Below are 13,057 nucleotides of genomic sequence, written 5' to 3'. Positions count from 1 at the left end.
GTGATTTATTTTATTTTGAACCTACGTGACTTTACCGAAATAACCAAAGAGTTTGGATTCCTGCAGTCACGAAAGCTTCAAATCAAGACAACTTCTGGTTGTTCTGAAAAGCCTTGAGGAGAGGCCGTCAAGCTTTTTTAGCTGTCACGACGCCTGTGCATCGCACCACGCTGTGCTTCAACACGCCCGAGGAGCAGCGTCGTGTGATGAGCAAAGACCGGACCACTTGGGGAGAGGAGGGGCTGTGGAAAGATGGATGGAGGACGCGTGTTTCATAGCTGTGCATGTGAATGTGAAACAACGCAAGTGAAAGAAGCAGTGGGTGCGGCTGTGAATGATTGGGACGGGGATCTGCAGTCTTGGACAGAGTGAGAGACGGTGACATCGCCAGCAGTAGGTGATGGAGGGAGGTAGAGTTGGTGATAGATTCACACTGCTAGCAAATGGCTCAAGATTCCAGGATGGGTCACGGGAGGCTCCAGACTAATTCCATCTCGGATGCCAAAATGACATTCAAGCAACTCGTCACGTTGGGGTAATTAAACTGAGATGGAGTTACAGGACATCATGAGATATCTACAATTACACAAACTCTTTTTAATTTTACCAGCTAAGGCTCACTGTGCTATGTGGCTTTTTGTCAGAAGCGACCTGGCTATTACAAATGAGAGCAGAATAAAGCGGCTTACGTGGCAATTGATTGCAGCCAAAAACTCTAAACGTGTGATGTTGATTCTAAATGTCGAGAGAAAAATCAGAGACCCAGATACAAATTCACGCTATCAAGGGGAGACAGAGAGACACAAACTCTAAATATAAAGTAGACATAAGGCGAGGGAGATAACATCTCCTAGAGACTGGCATGCAATCCATTGCTCTGTCTTACCATAGACATCAACTTGTGCGCTAAGCTTTGGAAGGATTACTTTATCTCTCGATGCTCATTTCATGAATCAGCCATCGCAGCGGAACCTCTACGACTTATATTAACAACTCATTTCTTTATTTTTTAAAGAGTAAGTTCCTTTGATACATTTTGCTCATGTCGCGGTGTGTACAGTAGCCGTGTTCACCTTGAGGCTGATGTTTGTGCACCTCAGGGCGCGGGTTCACATTCCAGGCAGTGACTCGTGATGTCAATGACGACAATCAAAATATTTTAAGTATTTTACTTCCTTCTTCACTGTCGATATAAGAGAGAGGTCCTTGTCCAGCGTCTCTCTGAGCCACACAGCGAGCGATCCCAGCGAAGCCATGGGTCATGGCGAGCGCGACTCCCAGTGAGAGTGTGGATAGTGAACTGCGCTGCTCCATCTGCCTGGGCACGTTCGTCTGCCCCTCCACGCTGAGCTGTGGACACTCGTTCTGTCTCCGGTGCCTGGAAGACGCCTGGGAGACGGCGAGCAGCTTCAGCTACCCGCAGTGCCGAGCGACCTTCCCTGTGCGACCCCAGCTGAGGAGGAACGTGGCCCTCGTCAACCTGGCGGAGCAGCTCAGAGTTGGAGACGAGATGGCCGCGGCCGTCGTTTGTGACCATTGCAGTTGTGGCCAGACTCCTGCAGTGAAGACCTGCCTGAGATGTGAGATGTCCTACTGTACGAAGCACTTGAGGCCTCATGTAGAGAATCCCAGGCTGAGTGATCACATCCTGGTGGCTCCCATCGCAAACATGGAGGAGCGACGGTGCCGGGAGCACAGAGAGGAGCTGAAGTACTTCTGTGAACAGGATGAGAGCCCGGTCTGCACAGGCTGCACCATCACTGGAGACCACTCTGGACACAGAGTCATCACGGTGGAAAAAGCGAAACAGACAAGACAGGTGAAGTATGATGTTCCATTGTAATCCACATTGTTACAGGAGGTTGAGAGATTCACATCAGTAGGTTGTGACCCCTCACTTCGACCAGATGAGCAGCTGTTGAGACCAAACGCCCCTTTACAGGGAGATCCAGGTAGAGATAGCAGGGAGGCTCGGATGTTAGAATGCTGAGATGGTAACGCTGTAATGCTGAGTTGGAATCTAGTCGGTCACCCATGGTTTTAACTGGATTCTCATGTTTAGTGAGTTGAATGGTTTAAGCCCAGTCAACATTTGACAGCATGTCAAATCATATTTTTTTATGAGAATTCAAAATATTACTTTGATTAAGTGAGAAACGTTATAATTCATAGTTGGGCGTGCGATAAGCCACTACACCCATGACTGGAAGAGGTTTAACATATTTTAGAATGTACGTGATATTTGTCGATCTTATCTCACGGGATATTGTATTGCCCCATGGTAGTTCCCATTGAATTTCTCGGGGAGACGTATGCAGAAATATAATGACAACAGATGTGTGTATGCGTGTTGAACATCTTTCGTAGCAATCCATACTAATCGGGGAAATGCGGGATGATGATCTATAAGGGATCCACCAATGGCAATGGTGAGCACCGTGTATTTATTGATTGATTTACCACAACGCAGGAGGAGCTCAGAGTCAAGAAGGAGGGGAGAGAGGAGAAGAGGAACATGGCGGCGTCACAAACACTGACGCTCAGGGACGACTTTCGGCGCGTGGAGGTACAGAGAGAGACGGCAGCCGCAAAATTCCCTCTTCTGGTTTGCCTAAGAATCGAATTTAATTAAACCTAACTCTTATTATACTCTTTTGTTCTTTCGGAAAAGCCACGTAGGTAGAAAAAATAATAGGTCACGACGTTTCGATCGAAACGCAAGCAATCGTCATCAGGTGGGACAACCACAGCAAGAAAAAACTGCTGAAGTAACTCTTATTATTGACGAGCACTGCACCACGCGTCGGTGTGGGATATAACTTCGGTGAATTGCAAGCGGTGTGGATTTGAAGCGAATCGTATCCCAATGACAACTCCCTTGCTGCCTACTTTCAATCTACAAAATTAACGACATCAAACTGTAATGGAGCAAAATGTGAGTTCGTAACTGTGTTTGTCAGCACTTTTTTTACAGCCCATTCTTTGAGCGCATAACCTTTCTGAAACTTGAATCTTCAAAAAAATATATAGCTTTTGTGTATTTTTACACATCAGGAGCAAAATGTGGGGAACATTACAACCAGTTTAGGACGGCCAGATTTGCAACGCAACTTCCAACATAACTGCGGTTTTGGTTTGGCGGGGGGCAGAATCGATCGGCGCTGGACGATGCGTTGGCGACTTTCCCTGTCGATTCTTTTATTGATCACAACCATGATGCTTGCTATAGAATGTTGCGATTCATACTCTTAGGTATTTCGGTAAAGTCACGTAGGTAAAAAATAAATAAATAATATTAATAATAATAGAAATAAAATAATAAATCACGACGTATCGGAGGCAACACAAGTCTCCGTCATCAGATGGGACCGTCACAGCTAGATTTACTGTCTCAAGTGAGGCAAAAATCCAAGAGTCAAGCTCTTAAATACAAGTTTAAGGGGGGAGGGAAGGGGGAGGGGGTTATCTGAATGTGGAAGCGAATGAGTGGAACGTGTTAGGGGGGTGTGGGCAGGTATAAAAGAGAACAGTAGGTGCATCTTGTTGATGTTTTACCCGATGTTGGTTGACAATCCAAATACAAAAAGAAGAGGAGAGTTGTTGGTTGACAATCCAAATATAAAAAAGGAGAGTAGAGTGCTGTTAAACGCTGGTGATGTCAACACTCGGTAAAGTAGAATAGTACCTGTCAAATAAGATGGTCCAAATATGTGTAGTTAAATCTTTTTTGCATGGTTAATAACATATTTCCAATGATTACTCAGTTTGTACCCATCATCACGGTTGAAGTTATGTCTGTGTTTGTATATCTGGATGGCTTCGTGTACAAACCTTTGATGGTAGCCAGAAGGTTTGCAGAGCACCTTGGTCTCGGAAAAGACAATCTCATGGGAACCCACAGCGTTGTAGCAATGATCGGCAACGGCGGAAGACTCAATTTTGCCGTGTTTCAGATCTGACTTGTGCTCGCGGACACAATCAGAGATATGACGTTTCGTTTCCCCAATGTAACAATCACCACAGCTGCAACTCAGTTTATAGACTCCAGGGTATTGCAAGTCAGGAATGACATCCTTCACAGATGGAATTAGATCACGGATTTTATGTACTCTACTGAATCGGACTTAGATCTTATGTTTGTTTAGAATTTTGGAGATCTTTTTGGTCACGCCTGCTATGTATAGCAACGTGATAGTTTTGATCGGAGTTTCAAGTGGCTGTTTCTGTATGGTGGGAGAAACAGCTTGGCGGATGGTAAGGTCAGAGTATCCGTTCATCCTGAGGGCCGGATGTACATGTCTTAATTCACTGGCCAGTTGGTGTTGGTCAGAAATGCCATGAGCTCTGTGGTATAGTGTTTTGATGAGATACTTCTTTTGAGACGGGTGGTGGTGGGAATCAGGTTTCAAGTATGAATCTGTGTGGGTGGCTTTCCTGTAGACAGAATGTCCCAAGGATCCATCAGGTCTCCTCTCAAACAGAATATCTAAGAATGGTAGTTTGCCATCTTTCTCCACTTCCATGGTGGATCTGATGGATGGGTGTCTGGAATTGATGTGGTCCAGGAAGTGGTTCAATGCTGGGAGGCCATGTGGCCAAATGACGAAAGAGTCATCCACATACCTCTTCCACAGGGAAGGACGCAGGGTGGACATCTGGATGGCGTCTGATTCAAACTTTTCCATGAACACATTGGCTATCACTGGTGACAAGGGGGAGCCCATAGGGGTACCCTCATTCTGTTTGTAGAAGGTGCCATTCCAGGTAAAATAAGTGTTGGTGAGGCAATGCCTAACCAGCGAAGGTACATCCGAATTCAATCCATGTTATATCAAGTCTTCAATTATTGTTAGGGTGCCAGGTACTGGGACTTTGGTAAACAGAGATACCACATCAAAACTGACGAGGATATCGTCAGGAGATAGTGTCATGTCCTTGACCATACAGACCAATTGGGTTGAGTTAAGTACTGCTGAAGAGGTCTTGCCAGTAAAGGGAAGCAGAGTATCTGATAGAAAACGGGCTAGTTTGTAGGTAGGAGAGTTGATCGCTGACACGATGGGCCATAGTGGGGTGCCTTCTTTATGGATCTTGGGAAGACCATAGAATCTGGGAGGTCTAGCAGCCGAGGGTTTTAGGGAGGGACGTTTGGTTGGTTCGATTAGGGAAGTCGAACTCGTGATGATCTTGTTGTTTTTTGTCGTTAGGCTGTTAGTAGGATCGCTTTTAATTTTGTAGTAACTCCCATCATTGAGTAGATCCAGGAAAAAGATCTCCAAAATTTTAAACAAACATAAGATCCAAGTCCAATTCAGTACAGTACATAAAATCCGTGATCTAATTCCATCTGTGAAGGATGTCATTCCTGACTTGCAATACCCTGGAGTCTATAAACTGAGTTGCAGCTGTGGTGATTGTTACATTGGGGAAACGAAACGTCATATCTCTGATTGTGTCCGCGAGCACAAGTCAGATCTGAAACACGGCAAAATTGAGTCTTCCGCCGTTGCCGATCATTGCTACAACGCTGTGGGTTCCCATGAGATTGTCTTTTCTGAGACCAAGGTGCTCTGCAAACCTTCTGGCTACCATCAAAGGTTTGTACACGAAGCCATCCAGATATACAAACACAGACATAACTTCAACCGTGATGATGGGTACAAACTGAGTAATCATTGGAAAGATGTTATTAACCATGCAAAAAAGATTTAACTACACATATTTGGACCATCTTTTATGACAGGTACTATTCTACTTTACCGAGTGTTGACATCCGGAGCGTTTAACAGCACTCTCCTCTCCTTTTTTATATTTGGATTGTCAACCAACAACTCTCCTCTCCTTTTTTGTATTTGGATTGTCAACCAACATCGAGTAAAACATCGACAAGATGCACCTACTGTTCTCTTTTAGCCCCGCCCACCCCCCCCAACACGTTCCACTCATTGGCTTCCACATTCAGATAACCCCCTCCTCCTTCCCTCCCCCCTTAAATTTGTATTTAAGAGCTTGACTCTTGGAATTTTGCCTCACTTGAGACAGTAAATCTAGCTGTGATGGTCCCACCTGATGACGTAGACTTGTGTTACCTCCGAAACGTCGTGATTTATTATTTTATTTCTATTATTATTTCTATTATTAATTATTATTATTTATTTTTTACCTACGTGACTTTACCGAAAAACCTAAGAGTATGAATCCTTGCAGTCACGAAAGCTTAAAATCTAGAATGTTGCGATTCCTCCTTTCTGTCTCCCCCAAATCTGAACCACACCAACTTAGCCTGAGTGCCAGGGAGAGTGGACGTGAGCATTGCCTTCGAAATAAGCATATTTTGACTCTTTCAGCACATTTTTTTTTTATTATCCTCGTGTTGTTGCTCTTTTATTTCCTGCAGTCACGAAAGCTCCAAATCTCTCATTGACATGCTAATTTCGCCTACCCCTTCCTCTCTCTCTGCTCCCCTCTTTCTCTCTATTTAAGGCTACGACACAGAGGCATTGTTTCTATGTGTCTATGTGCGTCTCTCTCTCTCTGTGCGTCTGTTTTATCTCTCTCTGCTTATGTGTCTGCCTATGTGTCTTCGTGTCTGTATTTTGTCTTTCTCTCAAAATTCAGCAATCTGTGGAAGAATGTAATCAACCAGGTAGGGTGTTGACTGTTATGTTAGTCGACTCTCTGTGTTGTATTACATTATATTTCTAAGTTTACTGGGTTTGTTCTCTTTAATTTGTAACTGATGATGATTGCTTATGTTGCAATCGAAGCGTCGTATGCTATTATTTAATTAATTTATTTATTCTACGTGACTTTTCCGAAAGAACCAAAGAGTAATTCCTTCAGTCACGAAAGCTCCAAATCAAGTTTGAATGTGACGTGTATTTGTTGCGTATATTCGCAGAAATTTGACACACTTTTCTGGTTATGTTTCACTTTAATTCGCATTTCCTTCCCATGTGTAGTGGGTCTAAGACGAGGGAGAGACGGTTTCTTTAGAGTCAACACATTTATTACAACTAAGGGAACATAACACAGAGGGGTAACATCCCCTCACACCCGATATCCTAAGGAGGTAGCCCCTCTGGACTAACGTTCCCTCACTCTGGTTATAGCGCTAACCCTACACTGGTTATGTCTGCAACCGACCCTTGCCAGGGTTCGGGTTCTGCCCACTGGGCTCGTCGCTTCAGGTCTTCAGGTCATCAGGTGGACGAGGACTGCCGGAACCGTCCAGGGGTCCGGCTTTTATACCCGTTCCAGGGTCTCTTCGCCCCTAGCCATACCTTTCTTCTGGAACTCTCTCAGGTAGGGGTCCCCAACCCCCGGGCCGTGGACTGGTACCGATCCGTGGCATGTTAAGATCCGGGCCCCACAGCAGGAAGTGAGCAGTGAGTCCACGCTTGGCCCGCCCATTATTTTATTTACCAATTCCGTCTGCGCCTCTTTCCCGCAGTCACAGTTTTGGTAAGCCCACAAGCTAACCCTAGCCAAAATGAGTAAAAAACAAACGTCGCTGGAGAGCTTCTTTTAAAAGGGGGAAAGACCAAATGAGGAACCCCCCCACCCCGGTCCGTGAAATAATTGTTTTCCACGAAACCGGTCCCTGGTGTCAAAAAGGTTTGGGAACGCTGCTTTAAGGGGCCCTGGATTATCCCCCCAGCCCCTCTCTTAGGGTCTGGTGGACCCTAGTGGTCTGTCTTCCACCCCCTGTTGACACATGTCCGCTACTACAGGTAAGTCTCAATGGGAACATACATACAGCATGATAATGGAGCTACATATGTACCGTTTTGTATATCCAGAGTGGGACGGACAGACAGATAGACAGATGCGAATGATATCCGTAAAAATGTTTTTCATTTACACCAGATAGACGCTCAGCAACGTGTACCTACAGACATACATATTTTCTGTAATCGCATTGCCCATGATAATTTCCCCTTACATCCCTTTCTCATTCTCCCTGTGCTATATATGTTCCCGAGCTCCCAATGCACACGTCGCCCACCTCCATATACATAATCGAGGTATGGTAAACAATCATTACCTGCACAACACCACATAGCATCGTTGCCTAACAAGTGACTCAACAGCTCGGCACCGTCTGCGTAGGAGTCTCTGTGTGGGATCAAGGAGCGGATCAAGCGAGAGTTTAAGCGCCGGAGGGAGCAGCTGAACGAGGAGGAGACAGAGGCGCTGGAGCATGTGGACGAGGAGGGCCGCTCCATGCTGTCCCGCATCCAAGCAGACATCGTTCACTATGAGAGCAGAGCACACGGCCTGGAGCAGGAGATCAACCAGCTGCTCGCCGCCCTCGCCGTGCAGGATCCGCTCTCCTTCCTGCAGGTGGCCCCACCTCCATTCCCTCGCCGTGGTGGCTAGGAGATGATACCTACCTTGCCTGGTATGCAGGAGGTCGTGGCTTCGATACCAACCCTGAGGCATATATATTTGGATTTTCCGTGTATCTCTCCCCCTGGTTGTGTGGATTTTTCTCCGGGTCCTCTGGGTTTTCCCTCCATATTTAGAAACATGCATTTAGAGAATTTGGCTGCTATACATTTAGAGGCTGACCAAAACTGAATTTCTGGTTTCGGCCGAAACCGAAACCAGACCGAAAGTTTAAAATTGACTTTCGGCCTAAACCGAAGCCGAAACCGAAAGTTTAACTTCACTTTCGGCCGAAACCGAAGTCAAAAGCGAAAGTTTAACTACACTTTCGGCCGAAACCGAAGCCGAAACCGAAAGTTTAACTACACTTTCGACCAAGACCGAAACAGAAAGGTATATAACCGAAGTTACCGAACACAAGATTCACCACGGCCGGCCGCCTGTCTCCCCAGTGGCGATTTTGACACACCACACCACACCACTTACTCGTTTGAGGCTGAGTCGTCCTAGGGGAGGACCAGGACTGGTTCAAATAATTGTCACCGGCCGTGAGTGGGAATCAAACTCGGGTCGCCGGGTTCGCAGCGCAGTGCACGAATTGCTACGCAGTCGCTTCCCCATTCCCCCCCTAGGTGCGTGACGTCATTTAATGACGGCCCCAGACCATGGTTGCAGCTGTAACCTTGCTTGCAAGCTGCTGCTGCTGACGTGTGTGTGTATGCAGCCTATCACATAGGATTGCCTAGCGCCGACTTACCAGTTGATAGACTAAGCACTAGCGTTATATTCTAAAAATAGATCTTCGATTGATGACCGAAAGTCAATATCAGTTTCGGCCGAAACCGAAACCAGACCGAAAGAAAAAAATTGACTTTCAGCCGAAACCGAAAGTATGCCGAAAGTGGCCATTTGCCAACTTTCAGCGCCGAAACCGAAACCGAATTTCGGTCGGCCTCTATATACATTTTCACACGAGAAGCCACTTTGTTGAGCTTTAATTTGTGGCCAGGTTCCTTCTGAAAATTTGCCTTACCTGGTAAAATAAAAAAATGTTTATACTCACAGCCTTGGTTTATCAGAAGAGGGTTTATCTACAACCAGGAGAGGCACACCGCCCTGTGAGACATTGACATTGTTGCCAATCTCATTTCAGTGTTTTTTGATCTGGGAGGACGCGGCGGTGGCCAGAAATAGATGCGTGTTTGCTTCCATGTGACATTCAGACCTAGTCTTGTCCAGTACAACATCGCCATATACCTCACTTGCTATGCAGGAGGTCGTGGGTTTACCCGTACCCTGACGATGCCTGCTGTAAATTTAGGGTTTGCGTTTTTCTCTCCCTCTACCCATGGTCCTATATATTTTTGTCTGGGTCCTCTGATTTGCACTTCCACATTTATAATCAACATTCAGAGTATTAGGCAGCTTCTATACATTTCCACGTGATAAGCCACTTCGTTGAGCTGTTATTTTTTACAGCCAGGTTGCTTCTGAAAAAGAGCTACATAGCTCAGTGGGCTTTACCTGCTAATATTTTTTTTCAACACATGAGTTGTTGACGTTATTAGACCACTCATGTAGGTGCTGAACTAGACCTGTCAAGAGTTGTTTTGTCATTTTTAGACGTCCGTCTGTGTCCAGTTAATTAAACCCTGTTTTTCACTTTTCTCAGTGTGCAGGTATTTGTTAATTCCCTGATGTCGCGGTCCACTGTAAACAGCAGGTGACTGTGTAGAGGTGGGGCGTTTGTTTAGGATGTCAATGTTAATGTGAAATGCGGGTTTGTGTTTTTCAGGATCCCCTGCATGAGAGTCTCAGGTCAGTACCAACCCATACTGAAACTCCAGCTCTGTCTGCCACCTGATGGACAAATCAGTGAACGGTCGTGATGTGATTCCTAATAAACCCAATTGTATGCAGTTATATCCCATATGGTCAATTGTATCCTATACGGGGAGTTATCGGGTTACGCATGTAATTTGTTCCTGAGATCGTACCGTAAGTCGAATGGTTTATAAGTCAGAAACAATAATGCACCATATTTAAATGCCGACACGGTTATTGAACGTGTTACGGTTCAACAAAGAGGAAAGCATTGTTAAACTCATAATTAAGAAGAAATGTTGTACATTTGCATCTTATACTGTAAAAAAATACTGCATAGTAAATAAAACATAACATAACTTAAATAGAAAACAAAATGAATGTTCACATATGTAGGACTCGTACAAGGGTTGTCTTTCTCTCCTCTTTATTTTCCTCTTAGAGTCCACCTTCGCCGCGCCACCGCTCCACATCTCGGCGCGGCCTCGCTCCGCTCCGCGTCTCTCTGCTGCGCCACCGCTCCGCGTCTCTCCGTGCCCTCACTCCGCTCCGCGTCGCTCCGCGTCTCTCTACCTCACTATCGCTACGCTTGTCGTCTCTACGGTTTCTCCTACTCTGCATCCTTCCGATGCATGGCTACCCTGGTTGCTCACTGCGTTCTCGCTACCACTGTCTCTCTACGCTTTACTCTACTATCACTTGCTCTGCGACTCCCCGGGCACCGTTGCTGCAGCTCCATCCACGACGCCGTCTCGTACAGGACTCCCTTCTCTCCGTTGCGCTCTGGCTTATATCCCCACACCAATGAATCTCCCTAATTATCTCTACCCCCTGCTTATCGCTCGCCCCCTGGCCCCCCGTGTCACGTGGCCTTGTTTTTGCCGCCGGAGCGACGCCAGCTAGTGCCCAATTACCTTTCCAGCCAATCACTGGCCTGTGTCCTCCCAGCTACCCTGACACCTGTTTCAACCCTTAACGATCCACTTCGCCTAAAGCCACAACAACAACCATTACCTAACATCACCCCACTGTACTGTGCTTGCTTGCATAGCAACAGAGGCGGGGGATGCGTGGCGCGCTATACTCAAGCCCTACATCACTCCCCCCCCTGTGAAAAAAAACTAGCCGTCCCGGCTAAAACAACGTGACATGCGAAACCCACAGTACACGAAAAGTTCAACAGATGCACAATATATATATAACCCCGAGTCCCAGGAATTTAAGTAAAAGTTAATCATCGTGAACGTGTTCCCGCGGCCGGTCCGTCACCCAGACTCAATGGAACAGGGGCTAGGGCATCCCCATCCGTGGCCACAGGGCAGCGTTCTGCCCGAACCGTGCGTCCATCTCCATCCCCCTGTCCATCTCTCGACGAGAGCCACCCACGGCCTTGTGCGTCCCGGCGTGTCCGTCGCCTCAAAGATGGTGTTCCTGCAGGCACACGGGGGGTAAACCGCTGAGGTGCATCTTCCCATCGCCCCCCAGGACACTCGTCGGACACATCCAATACAGGCCGTTCCGGGATTGGAGATGACACATCATATGGCACAACATATCTTTTCAACCGTGACAGGTGAATGTGCCACAACCGTCGACCGTAGCGAATCCTTACACTTTGATCCCGACAAACTTCCACAATCTCAACGGGCCCCTGCCAGGGCCGGTGGAAATTTGGTGACGTGCCCACTGGCACCATCGGACAATGTAACCAAGCCTTGTCCCACACTTGCCATGGTTCCCGTGGAGGCTGCCCCCCGTGCAGACGCTCATTAGCTGCCTGCCTTCGTTCCGTATTCCGCAGCGAGGCCTCCCTGGCCTCGTTCAACCGATCCAATGACTCGTGCATGGGGACAGCCACCACTGGCGACTTGCTCTTAGATTTCACACCCAGCCTGACCAAGGCCGGGGCTTCTGGTTCACGCACATACATCAGATAAAAGGGCGAATATCCTGTAGAAGCGTGTGGGGCCAATCTATAAGCGGCCAAAGCCGCCGGGACATGTAAATCCCAATCCGTCTGAGCCGAATTAACCTGCTGGCACAACATAGATGTCAATGTTCGATGAAGACGCTCGACCATCCCGTCGGTTTGCGGGTGGTATGGGGATGTCCGGATTTTTCTCGTACCCAATGCGTCACACACCTCCTTCAAAAGGCGGGACGAACATTTTTTTCCCTGGTCTGTAAGCAGGTGCTCCGGGGCCCCTTTATCGAAAACGTAACCCTGCAGAAAGGCCTCCACAATAGATCCTGCTGATTGGTCCACTAACGGCCATGCCATAGGCCACTGAGTTAAGTATTCGACCCCCACGAGTATTTGTGACCCCGCGGGGTAACGGGGAACGGTCCCAAAATATCAAGGGCCACAATTTCGTTAACCCGCGAAACACGTATCGATTGCAATGGTACCCGATATGGCTGGGCTGGCGCCTTCCGCCGTGCACTTTAACGTACAAATGAACGTCATTCTGTAACCCTGGCCAATAGAAATCATTACTTAAAGTCAAAGCGGTTTTCTTCTCCCCCAAGTGCATCAAACGCGCGTGCATGTCGGAAATGAGTTTCCCTCGTAAACACAGTGGCACCACTATACAAAATTTCTGTAAGACGACATCCCATCTGACCAGGAGGTCGTCAATGAGTCGGAGAAAAGGCCGATCATCTGACTGTTTGGAGCGAGAGGCCCGTAGACTCATCCTGGTAAGCGACGGATTGTCTATTTGCAACCGCACCCAACGCCCCCGTGACAAACCCAACAACCCAGGCTCAGTATCCAGTGTCTCGTCAACCCGGTTTGAATTAGCTGCAGCGGCCATTCCCGGCTCGCTCTGCAGCGGCGGCC

General features: G+C 47.2%; 1 protein-coding gene across 1 annotated transcript; it reads left to right on the top strand.

The window, feature by feature from the left end:
* The first annotated feature begins 1,192 nt into the window (after positions 1-1,192).
* On the top strand, positions 1,193-12,052 carry LOC133359442 (E3 ubiquitin-protein ligase TRIM8-like). The gene is made up of 6 exons (XM_061577851.1): positions 1,193-1,819; positions 2,471-2,566; positions 7,156-7,305; positions 8,113-8,346; positions 10,187-10,209; positions 11,962-12,052. The coding sequence occupies exons 1-6, from the start codon at positions 1,262-1,264 to the stop codon at positions 12,050-12,052; spliced, it is 1,152 nt and encodes a 383-aa protein (XP_061433835.1). The 5' UTR covers positions 1,193-1,261.
* Positions 12,053-13,057: the final 1,005 nt, after the last annotated feature.

This window comes from Lethenteron reissneri, chromosome 65 (genome assembly GCF_015708825.2).
Source record: "Lethenteron reissneri isolate LAM-NWPU_2019-01 chromosome 65, ASM1570882v1, whole genome shotgun sequence".
Classification (NCBI taxonomy): Eukaryota; Metazoa; Chordata; class Hyperoartia; order Petromyzontiformes; family Petromyzontidae; genus Lethenteron; species Lethenteron reissneri.
Note: the sequence above shows the minus strand (reverse complement) of the source record. Positions and strands in the feature narration are given on the sequence as shown.